This window comes from Balaenoptera physalus (assembly GCF_965194825.1).
Source record: "Balaenoptera physalus genome assembly, chromosome: 2".
NCBI lineage: Eukaryota > Metazoa > Chordata > Mammalia > Artiodactyla > Balaenopteridae > Balaenoptera > Balaenoptera physalus.
In genome coordinates this window covers 37,792,511-37,811,043 of record NC_138883.1, presented here as the reverse complement: position 1 = coordinate 37,811,043, position 18,533 = coordinate 37,792,511, and the positions used below count along the sequence as shown (strand labels likewise).

Sequence of the window (18,533 nt, the reverse complement as noted above, 5' to 3'; positions counted from 1 at the left end):
CATAGCATTGTCCAGATAAAGAGAGGCATAAAAATGTTGCTAAGCCCTCTCAAATGTTGGGCTTTCTGAGTAACTGCTTCCTAATGAAAGGCTAAGATGTTAATTTCTGCCTTACCTTTCCGTAGTTGTCATTCATCCTCTGTATTCCGTGAGGGGACACAAATATACATGCATATCTTACAGGTTTAAATGAACTTTTTCTTGAATTTCCTGGAGATAATTTTACTTCAGTTTCCTAAATTTTTAAAATCCAAAATATAGCATGTGTGAAAAGCATTATTACACCATATTCAGATTTGTTTCATTTATGCTTAAATAAGCTTCAAACCCTTTCAAAGTCCATATATTTTACCAAGGTTTACCTTTTCCCCATGTCCGTCCTTATTTTTCAACTATAGAGCTTATGCTAAATGTATTAAGATGTAGTAATTCTTAAGTATTTCGTCAGGAGTTTATTCTAGTTTTGGCTGTCATTGGTGGTATTACTGGGTGACTTTTGTTTGAATATTCTGATTCTCTAGGGCTCAGATGTAAGGCTATGTTGTAAGAAATATGTGATTTTTTTTGTTATTTCTGAAGGAGATGAATTGGGCCCCCATTTGTGATGTCTGCGTGAGCCTAGATCCTGTCAGTCACTCTGGAGCCAACCCCACCCTCTCCAAGGCCCGGCAGTAGCACGTTCTGTGTGGCACTTGTTTTGGCCCATCAGGGCAGAGCTGAGTTCCCAGCCTGGTGCTGTATGGAGCGCGGTGCCTGCTGGTCGGCCCTGAGCCGGCTCGGGCCCCCCTTAGCGCTCTGGCGGGTCTGGCCCCGCCCTCAGCCCCACCGCCACCCCCGTAGCCATCAATTTAGTTTAGTACTTACACGTGCACGCTGAAGCTGGAATACTAGGTTTTGAGTTCTGGCTCCCAGCACTTTCTAACTGGTAGCCTTAGACACTTAATCTCGTTGTGTTCAAGTTTCCTTAATCATAAAACGTGGGCAATACTAACACTTACTTCATAGGGTTATTATGTGCATTACAAGAATTGTGTTTTTTTTAAAAAACATTTGCAACAGTTTCGGGACACAATGGGCACCATATAAGTGTTTGTTAAACGACAGGAAAATCACTGCCTACTATGTAGTTTGTCATAATCATAGTTTAGGCTTTTTTCCTAAGGGATCCAGGAAAGCCCAGGTCATCTGAAGCAGATTATTTCTTGAGTAGCTTTTATCATGTATACTTTTGATGTATACTTAAATTAGTCCATTGAATTTCCTTGTGTTTTTATGGGATATTAAAGGAAACTATAGTTGTTCTCAAATATTTCCCACACTTTGTAGGCAACTATATGCTTTTACAAAATCTTAAGTGATCTCTTGTCGAACACAGATTGAGTGGTTTGAGACATACATGTTAAACACCTTTTTATGTCAGGCACTGTTTGCAGGGCGGGTGAGTCTAAAATGATGGGCAAGAAAGAAAGGGCCCCTGTTCTCAAGGGGCTTGCACCCTAGTGGGAGAGGCACATGAATAAATATGATAATTATAGTTGGCCGTAAAGTTAGGAAGGACTTATGATATGGTTGAGAATGTCAAGGATAGGAAGAGGGTGCCCTTATGGTAGGTGGTCATGGAGTGCCTTTCTTCTTTTTAAAATTTTTATTGAAATATAGTTGATTTACAATGTTGTGTTAGTTTCAGATGTACAGCAAAGTAATTCAGTTATATATATATATAAATATGTATATTCTTTTTTTACATTCTCTTCCATTATAGGTTATTACAAGATATTGAGTATAGTTCCCTGTGCTATACAGTAGGTCCTTGTTGGTTATCTATTTTACATATAGTAGTGTGTACGCCTTTCTGAGGAGGAGACCTTTGAGCTGAGACCTGAAGGAGAAGGCTTTAGGTGTATGAATATCTGGGAGAAAGAGTGTCCAGGCAGAAGGATTAAAAAGGCTGTGGAGAAGCAGAAATGAAGCCAGTGTTGCTGCATGTTGGAAGGTGGAGATATTGAAAAATATCCTCTGAACTGAGAAGGAACTTTAAGACTGAAGAATGAAACAGGCAACTCCGTAAAGTGCAATTATGAAACTTATTGTGGGTAACTTACAGGCAGGATCTGGCAGACAAGGATCCAGAGGCATTCAGAGCTGCACTCCATGCCCTCAAAAGGGGTACAGGGAGATTTAAAGGGGCCAAAGCTCAAACAGAATCTGACTATGAAGGGAGAAGTATGTCTGCACCAACAGGAACCAGGGGTTTTTCCTCTCCCTGGGGTCTCATGACCATTAACCATCTGTGTCAGCAAAAGGCATTCTTCCAGTTTTCATATCAGATGAAGGCAAGGGTAAAAGTTGATGGGGCACTTATCTGGCTTGGGCACATTCCTTGCGAGCAAGCTAAAGCTCGGTCGTGCAGAGAGAATAGGGGGGTAGGACTGCGGGCCTAAGATGGAGCTGACAAAATGGAGTCAGTGTGGTCTAGGCACATACTGCAACATTGTAAGAGAGGGGAGATGTAAAGGTGGGAGAGGTAAGCAGGAGCCAAAGCTTGTCTGGCCTTGTGGGCCAGAGTGTGGGATGTTATTCTAAATATAATGACAAGCTATGATGGGTTTTTTTAAAATAATTTTTTTTATTGTGATAAAATATACATAACAAGATTTACCACTTTAACAGTTTTTAAGAGTACAGTTCAGTGACATTAAGTACATTCACAGTTGTGTAACCATCACTGCTATCTGTCTGCGAACTGTTTTCATCTTGCAAAACTGAAACTCTGTATCTGTTTAACACCTCCCCTCCCTATTGCTCCTTCCCCTCAGCCTTCCCCCAGCAGCCAGAGGTCTACTTTCTTTATCAGTGAATTTCACTCTGTTTGGTACCTTAAGAGAGTGTAATCCTATAACATTTGTCCATTTGTGACTGGCTTATTTCATTCAGCATAATATCTTTAAGTTTCATCCATGTTGTAACATATCTCAGAATTTCCTTACTTTTTAGGGCTGAATGATATTTTATTGTATGAACACACCACATTTTGTTTATGCATTCATTCCTGGTGACCGGTTCTAAGCAGAGGAGTGACAAGGTCTATCTATCCAATGAGCTATTGGCCACTGACTTGGCACAATGTATCATTTAATTGTTTCCAGTGAGAAATACAATTAGTCCCTCTAGTGAAAGGAATTTAACAATTTGTAGAGGCCCAGCTTAGTCTTGAGCCAACAGATTGCTGAATGAAGAGCATTAAACTCCAGTGAGAATTGTCACGTGAAGGGCTTGTAAGACAGATTTCAGGCGCACTTCCAGAGTGTGATTCCGTGGACCTGGGGTTGGGCCTGAGAATTTGCATTTCGAGCAGCTACAGCCACGTGACGCTGCTGCCGGGGCCGCGCTTTGAGAAGCAGTGCTCCGGAGCCTCGTGAGCCTTATCACACTTGGCATTTTACTTTAATCTGACCCCATGGTTCAAATAAAATATTTTCCTAGAAGGATTGATTCGATTTATGTGATTGGCAGAAATTAGTTTTAATTCCTGATGAATAGAGTGGAGGTGCTTTGATATAGTCTTTTACACAGTGTTTATCGTGTTTTTATTCTTTTGTCATAGGTTTGAGTCTGTCAGGGTGACAGATTTTAAGGCAAGCTGGAGAAATGGGATGGCTTTTTTGGCTGTCATCCATGCCTTGCGACCAGACCTGATCAACATGAAGAGTGTGAAGCACAGATCCAACAGGGACAATCTGAAAGAGGCCTTCAGAATTGCAGAACGAGAATTAAAAATCCCCAAAATGCTGGAACCAGAAGGTAAAGAAGCTTCATTCTTTGTAAAACAATGTCCAGTGTGAAGTGGATTTGAAAACAGTACCCACATATGAGCAAACATAACAGCATTATATTTTAGTCCTGAAGGGTTTAACTTTAAACTCTTTATTAAGTTTCATGAAATTAAGAATTCCTGCCAGTTAGTTAACCTCAGTAATTGCAGGGAGCATGCCACAGCTGAAACCAAACGATGCTGTTTTGGGGAATAATTTTGAGTCTTTGTCTTAATTTTCTTTTATTGTGTTCTATATTTCGTCCTCCTTGATTCTATTATTCTTTTCTAAAATCTCTCAAGTAAGATATTTCTTTGAGTGGTTTATATATGTCCCCTTTCCTATTCCCTCCGCCTAGTTAAAGCTGAGCCTCTATGAGGACAGAAACTGCTTTTTCTGTTTCTCTCTCTATGGCTGGCTCAGCTTTGCCATTGATTGTGCTAAATCAGTTTTGTTTGATTGTTAGGGACTTCCCTGGTGGTCCAGTGGTTAAGACTGTGCGCTTCCAATGGGTGCAGGTCTGATCCCTTGTCGGGGAACTAAGATCCCGTGTGCTGCACGCCGCATGCCGCATGAAGCGGCCAAAAAAATAATAATAATTTTGTTGGATTGTTAACAACATTAGCGAAATCCTAAATACTGGTTATATTCAAAGAGATAATTATCAGGTTATACTTTAACTTCATAAAATTAAGATTTAAATAATTCATTTCTTCTGGAAAAGAATTTTACTATGGATTGTGTTGTTTCATAATTTACCCAAAGCTTGTTAAAAAAAAAAAAACAAAACAACCCAGTAAGGTCATAAAAAAGGCATGTAGGATTAGTGAAAGTTATAATGAACTAACAGGTCAAGAGATACAAATTCTAGTCTCAGCTGTACAACAGGGGTGTGTAGGTCAATGTTTAATGTTAGGCTCTCTGAAACAGTGTGTGTGTGTGTACATATACATGTCTATTATAAATTTTACAAACATGAATGATGTGTAGCACACAGTTTACAAATAATAATAAAATATATGATACACTTTATTATAACTTCCATATAGCCCCCAAATGCTTTTGCTGATTTTTGCCAAACTCTTGTATCAATCTGTAGCCAACTTAAGGTTGCAGTTGCTGAACCAGTGCAGTTCTGACATGAATGTTGGTGGATAACTTCCTTTGCATTAATGAGTAAGTGTAACAGCAAAGAAGTATGTCAGAGCTGCACTTGTTCTTCAGTGATGTGAATGACTTCTTTGCTGGGAGAATACTGGAAGAATTCGATTTTTGTTCTATTCACAATTTGACAGCTATGGACAGGACATACTTTTAAGATTAACCTGCATTGTTAACAATATCTCCATCCTTTTCTTGGCACTCAACAAAACAGCAAATCAAGCCCTCATCTGCTGATTTTCTGTGGTATAAATCTTGCCACCAACGTGAAGTCACTGAATACACTGGGAAAAGATGCACAGTAGCACACCATTATATATTATTTCTATCATACAGATACAATAGACATAACCTTAGAGGTGTGGATAGTAGTAAAATGCAGTGAAATACTTGGGAAGTGATGAGTTTTACGTATTTATTACCTTTGTTTTAATATAATTTATGTAATTGTGCATTTATAGAATTTAAATTTTAATGCTGACTATGTTAAATTTTCAGCAGTTTCATAAGTCAATTGTTAAACAGTCAGCTCTCTCAAGCTGGTGTGAGCACACCACTGGCTGAGTGACCGTGGCTTTGTCACTTAACCTTTCTGGTTTTAAATAGCTGTATTGAGATATAATTCACATACCATACAATGTACCCATTTAACTGTACAATTGAATGGTTTTTAGTATATTCACAAAATTTTGCAACCGTCATCATAATCAAATTTAGAACATTTTCATCACCCCCCCAAAATAAACCCTGAGCCCATTAGCAGTCCCTCCCCATTTCCCCTATCCCCCATCCCCCCACACAGCCCTAGGCAACCACTAATCTACTTTCTGTCTCTATAGATTTGCCAATTCTGGAAATTTAACATGAACGGAATCATACAATATGTGGTCTTTTGTGACTGGCTTATTTATTTATTTATTTATTTAATAAATTTATTTATTTATCTTTGGCTGCATTGGGTCTTTGTTGCTGCACGTGGGCTTTCTCTAGTTGCAGTGAGCGGGGGCTGCTCTTCGTTGTGGTGTGCGGGCTTCCCACTGGGGTTGCTTCTCTTTGTTGCAGAGCACGGGATCTAGGCACGCGGGCTTCAGTAGTTGTGGCACGCGGGCTCAGTAGTTGTGGCGCACGGGCTTAGTTGCTCCGCAGCATGTGGGATCTTCCCAGACCAGGGTTCGATCCCATGTCCCCTGCAATGGCAGATCGATTCTTAACCACTGCGCCACCAGGGAAGTCCCTGGCTTCTTTAAAGTAGCAGAATGTTCAAAGTTCATCTGTGTTGCAGCATTTATTGTTAAAAATAATAACAAAATTTTTTTATTTTTAGATATACTTTATTTTTTAGGACAGTTTTAGATTTACAGGAAAATTGGGAAGACAGTACAGTAGGTTCCCATATACCCCACACCCAATTTTCCCTATTGTTAGCATCTTACATTAATACAGTATATTTGTTACAATTAATGAACCGATATTGATATAATAAAGGCAATACTCTATTCACATTTTCTTTGTTTTCCCGTAATGCCCTTTTTCTCTTCAGGATCCCATCCAGGATACATTACATCTAGTCATCATGTCTCCTTGGGCTTCTCTTGACTGTGACAATTTCTCAGACCATTTTTTTTTGTTTTGGATGACTTGACATGTTATGCTTTTTCTCTTAATGCCAACTTGACATCGCCGTTGACGTTGACGTTGATTGCCTGGCTGAGATAGTGTCTGTCAGGTTTCCCCACTGTGAAGTTACTCTTTGTTTTCCCCCTTTCCTTACTGTACTCTTTGCGGGGAAGTCACTATGCACAGCCCACACTTAGGAGAGTATGCTCACTCTCCTTGAGGGCAGGTTAGCTACATAAATTATTTGGAATTCTGCACAGGAGATTTGTCTATTCTCCTCCATTTATTTACTTATTCAACTATTTTTTTGTATCAGTGTAGATTCATGGATTTTTTTTTTAATACTTTGGGTTGTAATCCAATGCTACTTTGTTTATTTTATTGCTCAAATTAAAAAAAAATTTTTTTATACCTCCGAGTTTTGGCTATTGAGAGCTCTTTCAGTCGGCTCCTGTGCTCCTTTGACATGTCCTCAGTGTGGGGTTGGCTTGTTTGTTTTGGCACTACAAGATGCTCCAGGCTCATCTTGTATACTTCCTACTGTAGTCCTGGATCAACCATTCCTCCAAGGAGCCCTGGTTCCTTTTACTGGAGAATAGTATTAGAAACCAAGATCTGGGTGCTAGGTGTGCTTGTTGCTACTGGTTTCTAGCCTTTTTGGACCTCAGTTGTTTTTATAAGAGTTAATTATGTGATATTCCCAAGTTCACAGTTAGCCTAATGGTTCCATGTTTCTATATATCAGGTTTGTCATTAGTTTGGCTTCATGTGGCTTGTTAATAATTCTGCTTGTTTAACTTTCCCCCATCTCTTTGTTTTTTCTCCCTCCTTCCCCCCGCCCCTTTTTTTTTTGTCCAAAAAGGAAAGAACCTTTTTGGCTTTTCATTATCTTTTCAAAATTTATTCATTTTCCCCCGTGCTTTGCTCTATTCCCTATTTCTGTGTTTTCTTTTAATACTTCTTTCATTGTGATTCACCAAATATTTATTATTAGTGTAAACTATTTTTGCTATTTTAGTATGTGAAAATAACTAGGCAACTAGTGGAAGAGACAATTTAATGAAAACAAATTTCCACTTTATAAATGATTGCCCATAATTCATTTTACATAGCTTAAATAATAGCTCAAAAACATGAAATACATGATGATTTTTTTTTTAAAGAGAGGGGGGACCTTTTTTTTTTAGTTTTTATTTTTTAAATTAATTAATTAATTAATTTGGCAGCATCAGGTCTCAGTTGTGGCACATGGGATCTTCGTTGTGGCATGCAGAATCTTTTATTGCAGTGTGCGGGCTTCTCTCTAGTTGCGGTGAACGGGCTCTAGAGCGCGCAGGCTCAGTAATTGTGGGGAGCTCAGTTGCCCCAAGGCATGTGGGATCTTAGTTCACCGATCGCGATTGAACCTGCGTCCCCTGCATTGGAAGGCGGATTCTTAACCACTGGACCACCAGGGAAGTCCCCATCATGATTATTTATGCAGACCAAATACCACAGTCATACTTGAATAAGGGAATTATCTTTTGACACAATTTTGTTAACACATTTAATCATTATGCATAGCCTCATATACAATGAGAAAATTTAAAAGAGAGGTATCCAGCTAAGCCAGTATCATTATTTTATGTATCTCTTGATATTTATACTTTTTTCAATAAAAGACAGAATAACTTAACTCTTAGGGATCCTTTCTTTATTGAATCCCTACTCCCAGCTCTTTATTGATGCTTTTAATGTGCTTACTGCCTTGGATTTTACCATTTGGTTATAGATTAGATTCAATTCCTCCCTCAACTGACTTAGAGCACTCACTGGGCCCAGTAAACATGCTTGCTAAAGCATGCATAGTGTGTTGGATTTGTTTATTTGTTTTTCTCCTAACTGCAAGCTCCTCAAGGGGCAGATAAGGTCTTAAGGCATCTAGCATCTACTCAAGGGTCTGGCATCTACTTGCTGAATGAAGGGATGAAACATAAGCCCATAAGGGCAAGGACCGAGTCTAACATATCCTGCTTGTGACCTGCATTTGTTGGCTCTCTATAAATACGTGTTGAATTGAATTTAACAGAATTAATAAATAAACACAGATTTCCTTGTCAATATCGTCATTGGTTGTTTTGGCGGCGTAGCAAGAGACATCCCCAAATTATGTGTTCATTTTGTCTGTAACATATTGTAATCTCTTCTTTGTGATTTTGTGATCTACTTAATTTATTATATGCCTGGAGAAGTTCTGTACTTAATGAATTTATAATATTTTTAACTTTGTTTAAATCAGCATTTTCCAAATTTATTTCACCATGGGCTCTTTTAATGCAAAACAAAGATTGGTCCATAGAAGGCTCTCAGTAAATGTATTTGCTCCACAAATGAACGAATAAAATCTTGTGGATGTCTTGGACAAATCTTCTATACAGCATATACTTTTGGAAATGCTTTATTGCACAAATGCTGAGACCAGTGTGTCAGGAGTGGATTCCAGTTGCTCTATGTTTCTGCATTCCTGGAGGACTTTCTGCACTGTGTCACCAGAAAGAGGAAGGCTTACCCTTCTCCTATCCACCCTCCCTGACTACTCATGCCCTCATACATACAACATGTACAGTGACATTTTATTATTAGGAAACTGAGGCTGTGCAATACTCCTACCAGGATTCAACCCAGCTCCATCTCACTCTAGATCTAAGCTCTTAACCACTGCATAACCTTGGCGCAAGGGTGAGTGAGCAGAGATTGCATGGCTGGTCGACTACTTTGGTTCATTTCAGTACTGTTCTCGAGTATTAATTATAGTAAATCACACCTATAGGTGGTTGATAGTGTGGTATATCTTGCAGATGTGGATGTTGTTAATCCTGATGAAAAGTCAATCATGACCTATGTGGCACAGTTTTTGCAGTATTCAAAGGATGCACCTGGGACTGGAGATAAAGCCCAGGTATGTCTTTATAAGTACAAATCAAACTCATTTTTGTTGTACCCTACTAATAGTTTAATTTTTAGCATCGAGGCATAATTTGCACACAGAACTTAAATGTACAGTTCAATGAGTTTTGGCAAATGCATACACCATATAACCATACTTTAATCATGATGTAAAACATTTCTATTACCCAGATTGTTCCATTGTGCCTCTCTTCTGTCTGTACTCCTCCACCTGAAGCAACCAATATTCCAATTTCTTTCACTGTAGATTAGTTTTGCTTGTTTTTTTAAAGTTAAAAGTGGTAATTTATTAAACTTTGTTGAATTATCTAAAACAGCGTTTAGATACGTACTATATAGGACAAATTAAGTTTAGCAGGCTTTTAGAAAAGTCTAGAGATATCGGATTTTTGTCTATTGTAATTTTTATCAGCTTTATTGAGATACAATTCATATACCGTAAATTAAATCATTTAAAATTTACGATTCAATGGTTTTTAGTATGTTTACGTAGTTGTGCAACCATCATCACAATCTAATTTTAGCGTATTTCCATTTTACCTGTTCTTTAGCTTAGTATAAATGGAATCATATAGTCCATATAAACAGAAGCATTGTGTTCCACTCTTGATCCTTGTTTGTTGAGATACTGTTGAATCACCATCAGGCTGCCATTTGTTTATTCAGTTTTTCCCTTTGACTTTCAGTCAGTTACACAAAATATTGTGGGTGGAAATCCCTTAAAAGTCACTGAGCTGAAAATAAACATTTTTTCTGCATCTATAAAGATAAATGAGTGCTGTGAGTTTAGTAAAACGTTTTTGAATATTATTTTAAAATTTAAACTACTTCCTCAGACATGTAAACATGTAGTCATATTATCACATTTGCTTTGACATAAAATTTAGGCCTATGTTTTTCCAACTGTTTTGTTTGAGGCACCAAGCCAGATTGTTGCTGACTCTGGAAGAGAGACTCAAGCTGAGACATGGGCTTATAATGCACCGCACTTGTTTCTGACCTGCTGAGGAGCTCCTCTTTTCTAATTAATTTTCTTATCAAAAAATAAAATTAAAAATTCAACTGTCCATGAAATCAGTTGCAAAAATATATAGAAAGCACTGTTGCTTAATAGAAAGAGAAAAGTAAAGGAAGGTTGAAGGAGAATGGAAATAAGATGCAATTTCTTTTGCTTTATCCTCCGCCAGTGAAATTTGCCTCCAAATGTGTGCAAGCTTACCGCCTAAACAAGAATCTAAAGAAGAAATAATTGTTGCCCAATTCCATAGGATAGCTTAACCAAAGCTTTTAGTAGTGTTATTTTTAGGCTGTTTAAATTGTTCAAGATATTTTTGATGTCAGTATATTTAGTAGATGTAAACATCTGTTAACCCATGTTTAGATTTATTGGAAAGCAGTATTCTGAAATGCCTACTATAAATAAATAATTTAGAATAATGTTCTCTAAAATTGAAGAATAATGAAAGTGGATAAGCCAGAAAAATAGGGGCTTGCTTGCCCTGTTTCTTTTGCACGTTATATTCAGATGGTAGTTTCACTCCATTTTAAAATTTAAGGTGTTACATGAACAGGCAGAATTCCTCTTTGGCACAATGAGTCACTGGTGTGTGGTGATTACACTATTTCACTGATGTTTGAAGTTGTTAATTTTATTGTTTAAAAAAATCACAAAGTATACTTAAGCTAGAGTTTTAAATGTGTATGTGTGAATTACAGGGAAAGGTGAAAGATGCTATGGTCTGGTTAACTCTGCAAGAGAAAAAGCTACAGAAAATGCTAACGGATTCAGAAAATGAGACCTACTGTAAGAAGTATGAAGTAAGTATGACTTTAAACAGTAATTTATTTGTAGTTTACTCTTGGGGAAGAGTAGGATGTTTTTAGAAAAAAACTTTCAGAGTTAATTGTTTAAATACTAAATTAACTCCAAGTGTTAGTGTTGAGTTCGAAGGACCGAGCTTCTCAAATTTTAATGTGCGTAGGAATCACCTGGGGAATCTTGTTAAAATGCAGATTCTAACTCAGTAGTTCTGGGATGGGGCCTGAGGTTCTGCATTTCCCACAAGCTCCCAGATGGTGCTGATGCTGGTGGTCCTTAGAGAACTTTGAGTAGTAAGGTTTTAGAGTGGGGATGGCAAACTGGTCTCTGGGCCCCAGCACCTGTTTTTGTAAATATATTGTTATTGGATACATTATCTTATGTATTATATATTACATTATATATTATAATATATATTATATGTGAGCCATGCCCATTAAAGTATTGTTTGTGGCTGCATTCTCACCACATTGTTGAATAGTTACAGCAGAGGCCATATGGCCCACAAAGCCCAAGATGTTTGCTATCTTACTTATCTTATAGTACACGTTTTCCAATCCCAGGTCTAGAGCAGAACATGCTTTTCAGAATGAATATTGAAGGGAAAAAGATTAGGAAATCAGAAATGGAGCTATCCCAGAATTACAGTTCAGGGCTTCAACCAAAATGTCCTTTGGGAGTAATGACAACTGTTACTGTCACCATGTATTGAACATTTGCTATATATCAGGCACCTGCTGACAAGTGTTTTACAGGTTACAACATCTTGCTGAGTATGGTATGGTTATTCCAGTTTTACAGATGAAGACAAACAAGACTTAGAGGGACTAAGTGATTTATCTAAAGTTATATAGCCACTGAAAGGTAGAGGTGGGATTTGAATGACGTCTGGCTTCAAAGCCCAGCTCTCTTTAGTCCTGATGCTTCTCCAGGGTAAGCAGTTATTCCCCACACCATTTTGAAAGAGGCTATCAGGAGCCAAAGTGAAGGTTTCACAGTCTTCTTTCTTAGAACCCTGTCTGTGCAACACTGTGCCCCTCACCTGGTCTCCGTCCTGAATAAGGAGGAGATACACTCATGGGCCTATACGGCACTCAGCACTTCTAGACCTTCATCCCCCCCATCGGTTAAGAGAGGGAGTTGAATGAATCCAGTCTTTCCTACACTAACATTCGGTGGATTCTGTGACTTGCTCGCCACACCATTCTTTTAGGTTTGGAGTCATCAGGGAAGGAAGACATTCTCTTCTTCCTTTTTTCTGAACTGCATAGGCTTCTTGCCTCTTAGCTCTGGACTGAAATTGTTTTCATCGACAAGGTGCTCAGCGTCCACAGGAAGAGCCTTGCTCTCACTTGTCTTTCATTTACTAATGTACCACAGATTCAGCTTTCTTAAATGAAAGGCTTTATGAAGTTATTTTAATTCTCAGAGAGAATCAAATTACTTATCCCTTAGTTTGTTCACAAAATTTAATTAGAAATGCGGCCAATAATTATGGGTAATCTTAAATAACAGTTATGGAATTGATGACTCAAACACCAATATTTCACACAAATACAAACCAAGAAAAGCTTTATTTATTAAATTTTTGAGGGCAAAGGCAAAGTATATTCTAAAGTTTGTATAAAATGACTTGGGAAGAATGGCTCAAGCTCAGTTAATCATGGAAACTTCAAAAACCATTTATACATGATGACTGCTGTCATATAATTCTCACTTCTACTCATTCTTATTTTGTTGTGAACACATATTTGGGGAGGACAAACTCACATTTTCCATGGGGCATTATGATTTGTCTTCTAGAGCTGGGTGGCCTTGCTGCCCTATTCCAGTAGAAATCCAACCATAGTGACATGAGACGCAAGCTGTGACCTATGTCACTATGAGGGCACCCAGATCATGAGGGTGCACTGAAGAAAGAAACTGGATTGGTGAGAGGATCGTGAAATCAGGGAATTTTACCTTTATCTAAGTAAAAGTTTAAATATAACCTGTAACTATTGACCTTCAAATAGCAAATTACATTTTATAAACTGGTTTAAACATTTCAGTCTTTAAAATACCCTTCTAATTGTAGAGCCTGCTGTCCTTTTTGGAGTCATTCAATGAAGAAAAAAAACCCTTTCTGGATGTCCTGTCGATAACAAGGAATCTAGATGAGCTGAATGAAGATCAGTTACAGTTGAGAGAAGCCTGGGATGGTCTCAACTGCCAGGTTACTGTGTTGTGTTGATTAGAACATTTTCATGGGGCGGCTTTGTTTGTTGGATGAGAACTTTAGACTTTCATGGGAATTCTGTAAAAGACAGAGTAGATGCTTCATCAGAAAGTTGGGAGAGCGTTATATTTTCTCCATGATCTCATTTGGGTAGTGGTTGATATTGAAATAGGAATTTATAACATTCTGTTTAGAGAAATTGCAGGCTTATCCAAAGTTTTTATATTTGCCATGAATTCTTGGTTTGCCACAGTAGATTATCCATATTCTGATTGACCTGCAACCTCCTCTCTGCTTTGGACCAGTATCATGTATCACTATCAATAGATGCTTGAAGTGGGTAGGGACAAACCCAGAGAGAATGTGTAATGATGAATGTGTGTATGTGTGTCTGAATATATCTGTATGATTTCAGTCATTTTAAATTTATTGAGTCTTGTGTTATGGCCCAGGATATGGTGTATATATATATATATATATATATATACTATTTGCACTTGAAAGGAACATGTATTCTGTAGTTATTGGATAGAGTATTCTATAAATATCAATAAAGACAAGGTGGTTGGTAGCATTCATATTATCTATGTCTTGACTGACATTTTGTCTAGGTATTCTATCAATTTCTGAGAGAGACCTATTAAAATCTGTAGAATCCTTCCTGTAATTTAGTCAAATTTTGTATCATGTATTTTAAGACTTTGTTATTAGGTGTGTACATTTATGATTGTTATGTCTTCGTGAATCAACACTTACCATTATGAAATATTCCTGTTTATCTCTGGGAAGACTATTTTTCTTCATGTCTACTTAATCTTATATCAGTATGATAATTGCATTCTTCCTGTGCTGACTGTTTGTGTGGCACATCTTTTTCCTTCATTTACTTTCAACCTATTTGAGTCTTTATATTTAAAGTGCATCTCTTATAGACAGCATATGGTTGGATCCTGCTTTATTATCCACTCTGACCATCTTTGCCTTTTCACTCGAGTGTTTAGACAGTTAATATTAAATGTAATTATTGTTATGGTTCGATGTGGATTTACCATCTTATGCTTTTTTCCTGTTTATTCCCTCTGTTTTTTGTATCTCTATTCTTTCTTTTCCTGCCTTGTTTTAGATTATGTTAATATTTTTAGAATTCCATTTTAATTTATCTATTGGCTTTTTGGCTCTACCTCTTTCAAATTTTTACTGTGATTACAAGGTACATTATAAAATTTTTATAGTCTACTTAAAGTTCTACAATTTCTAAGTTATTGTACAACTTCTTATAATATATGGAAGTCTTGCAATCAAATCTCTCATTTTTTATGCTTAGTTGCTTTATATGTAAATATATATATGACACAAACATGTGTTTTAAAGTCCCCAAGACCATGTTATACATTTTTGCTCAAAACAGTCATGTATTTTAAAGAAATTAAGGAGAAAAATTAGTCTTTCATATCTATATAGCTATTTATCATTACCATTGTTCTTCGTTCCTCCCTAGAGATTTGAGTTTCCATCTGAACTCATTTCCATTCAGCTTGAAAAACTTCCTTTAACTTATCTTATAATGCAGATCTGTGGATGGCAAATTCTCTTAGTTTTCTTTGATGTCTAAATGTCTTTATTTTGCTTTCATTCTTTTTAAACATCTTTGTTGAGGTATAATTTACATATCATAGAATTTGCTCATTTTAAATGGCTAATTAAATGACTTTTAGTGAATTTACAGAGTTACAACAGAGATTATATAGTTTGTAAGTCAAAAATACTCTTTGGCCCTGGAAAAGTTTGCCAATTCTTGCTCAAGCCTCTTGGCCATCAAGAGCGACACCCTGTTTTCAGAATATATTTATCATACCATTTGTGTAGTGTGTTAAACACTAGCACAGTGGCTTAAAAGAGCCACCCTTTCAGTCCCTAATTTTGAAGAACTAGTGCAGCTTCAGAAATTTTCCCATCAAGTGGCAGTGCTCGTTGCAATTTCAGCTCCTTTTCCGACCACAGTTTGACAAAACTGATCCCTGTGAAGGGCAGGAACTCTCTGTTACGAATCCTCAACAAAACAGAAGGAGAGGAAGAAAATATTGTCTGTATAGTTCAGACTGTTCCAGGCCACAAAGACCTGGTCTAATTTTGCTGCCTGTGATTTGGAAAAATCACCCAAAATAATGAGAAAAACCATTAAAAGAACTACTTTCCAAGATTAAGTGCTACAAATTGATAGTAGCTTGAAAATCCGTTCCTTAGGTAGAGTGCCGCTCATTTTCTTGGTGTTGCAAAATGAAACTTATTAATTTTAAAGTCATCAGGTGTATAACAGTCAGTACCATCCAGACAGATTTTGGTTCAGTTGGTTGAGGACACAGATATCTCAAAGCATCTTAATAAATGATTTCATTTTAAGCCTGCTATAGGAAATAGCCACATTGTGTTATTTTGACCTGACAAGATCTTATATAAATTTTCATCCAAATTCAAAGGTAATTTCCAACACTGAGAAAGAAAGTGTAGAACTAGTTTTCTATGTTAAGAGTGGAAAGAGAGGAATGAAAGGTAAACACCGCCTTCTATCTTTCCTCTTCCTACTGCTGCATAGAGTACAGCCTGCTGTCAGAAAGCCCACATTTGGTTTCATGCAAAACATATACAGCTTTCTTTCAGTTGTGAAAAGAATAACAGCTGAGTTAAAGGTATTGTTCTTAGCTTCTCTTTTGCTCAGTCCTTTGCCAGTTTTCTGGGTTTTTTGTTTGTTTGTTTGTTTGTTTATTTTTTGGGAAACTCACAGATAATTCAGAAATATATAATAAAAGCACATGCTAACTTGTTCATATTAAAATTCATAATAGTGAAAACATTTTTTCATTCTTTTCCGACTGGAGGCTTAATGGTATGTAGTTAATGATTTAGGATTGTAGAGCTGTCTTCTGTCTTACGCCTTTTGAGAAAATAAACTTGCAAGGCAATTAAAGCAAAACAAAATACTACATGGTGTCACTTATTTGTGGAATCTTAAAACAAAGTTAAACTCGTAGAAACAGAGTAGAAAAGTGGTTGTCCGGGACTGAGGGTGTGGAAAATAGGGGGAAGTTGGTTAACGGGAACAAACTTTCAGCTATAAGATGAATAAGGTCTGAGGATATAATGTAAAACATGGTGACTATAGTGATAGCACTGTATTATATCATTGAAATTTTCTAGAGAGTAAAACTTAAATGTACTTGCCCCCCCAAAAAGATAAATATGTGAAATGATGGATGTGTTAACTAGATGGTGAGACTCCTTTCATGATGTAAATGTATATCAAATCACCATGATGTACACTTTAAATATCTTACAATTTTATTTGTCAGTTATACCTCAATAATGCTAAAAAAAGCAAAACAAAATGCAAAAACTGTAATACTTAATGTTTCTGGTTTATAAATGGTTCCATTTGACTGCCTTAGAGGAGGCTACCTTTGTCTTCATTTAACATCTTTGTACTTGGGTTGTTGGTTTAATGGGGGTTTTTTTTTGATACTTTGCCCTGCATATAGTGGGCACCCAATAAACGTTTCTCAATGAACTAATAATGAATCAAAGAACCCTATTCTTAAAAAATAACCTAATTTTGCCTATTTTTTCCCCTAAAAGTGATTTAACTCTAAGAGTAGTGACAACTCCTCTAGTAGAACTATAATGGTAAGAGAGAATACAGGCTTAAAACTCGTGCTTTCATCATCAGTGTGGAGTCCTCCCCACTGACTCTCTTATATTGCTGACCACACTTTACTGTAACCGTGTCCTTGTCTGCTTCCCCCACGAGGTGGTTCAGGCAGGAGCTGTGGCTATGATTTATCTGGTTGACCCTTAGATGTGGAGGGTTGTGTTAAACTTACTCTTGCCTTCATGACACATGGATCTGGGCAAGGCCCTACTCCTATTTTTATTCCTTTATTAAATTTTATGTTTACCTCCTTTTATCTCCATACCCTCCTTCCATCCCTCTTTCTCCTTAGGCTGCCATTGTGATGTGCTTAATGTGTATCTTTTTGTTTTATGTGTTCTTGCAAAATGCAGTATTGTATTTATGTGTCCGTGTATTTTTAGGTTGTGTGAATTGATATTGTATGTTATTCTGCTCCTTACTTTCAGTTTTGAACACATATATTTAAGGTGCCTCCATGTTGCCCCCCATGTACATCTAATTGGCATCTAACTGCTGCACAGTCCTCTGTGGTGTGTGACCACCCCACCCCCAACATGTCCTTCCTCTACTCCAGAAGCCTTCTGTGTCTTTATACCCAACTCTTAACACAATTCATAAATGTTGCTCAATGAGTGAATGAATGAGTGTGTGAGTTTTTTTTTTTTAATTTTTTAATTTATTTTTTTATACAGCAGGTTCTTATTAGTCATCCATTGTATACACATCAGTGTGTACATGTCAATCCCAATCTCCCAGTTCAGCACACCACCACCCCCACCCCCCGCTGCATTCCCCCCTTTGTGTCCATATGTTTGTTCTCTACATCTGTGTCTCAATTTCTGCCCTGCAAACCGGTTCATCTGTACCATTTTTCTAGGTTCCACATATATGCGTTAATATATGATATTTGTTTTTCTCTTTCTGACTAACTTCACTCTGTGTGACAGTCTCTAGGTCCATCCACATCTCTACAAATGACCCAATTTCGTTCCTTTTTATGGCTGAGTAATATTCCATTGTATGTATATACCACATCTTCTTTATCCATTCATCTGTCAATGGGCATTTAGGTTGCGTCCATGACCTGGCTATTGTAAATAGTGCTGCAATAAACATTGGGGTGCATGTGTCTTTTTGAATTATGGTTTTCTCTGGGTATATGCCCAGTAGTGGGATTGCTGGGTCATATGATAATTCTATTTTTAGTTTTTTAAGGAACCTCCATATTGTTCTCCATAGTGGCTGTATCAATTTACATTCCCACCAACAGTGCAA

At 37.2% G+C, this 18,533-nt stretch overlaps 1 protein-coding gene across 17 annotated transcripts in view; it reads left to right on the top strand.

Moving 5' to 3' along the window:
- SYNE2 (spectrin repeat containing nuclear envelope protein 2) overlaps positions 1 to 18,533 on the top strand; it is a 319,482-nt gene that overhangs the window by 89,025 nt on the left and 211,924 nt on the right. For 16 of the 17 annotated variants that reach the window (XM_082442453.1, XM_082442455.1, XM_082442467.1 and 13 more), the window contains exons 8-11: positions 3,605 to 3,801; positions 9,428 to 9,528; positions 11,253 to 11,354; positions 13,433 to 13,570. In XM_082442453.1, the coding sequence (XP_082298579.1) occupies positions 3,605 to 3,801; positions 9,428 to 9,528; positions 11,253 to 11,354; positions 13,433 to 13,570 (538 nt within the window). The remainder of the gene's footprint in view (positions 1 to 3,604; positions 3,802 to 9,427; positions 9,529 to 11,252; positions 11,355 to 13,432; positions 13,571 to 18,533) is intronic. The other variant, XM_082442457.1, reaches the window with a different exon arrangement.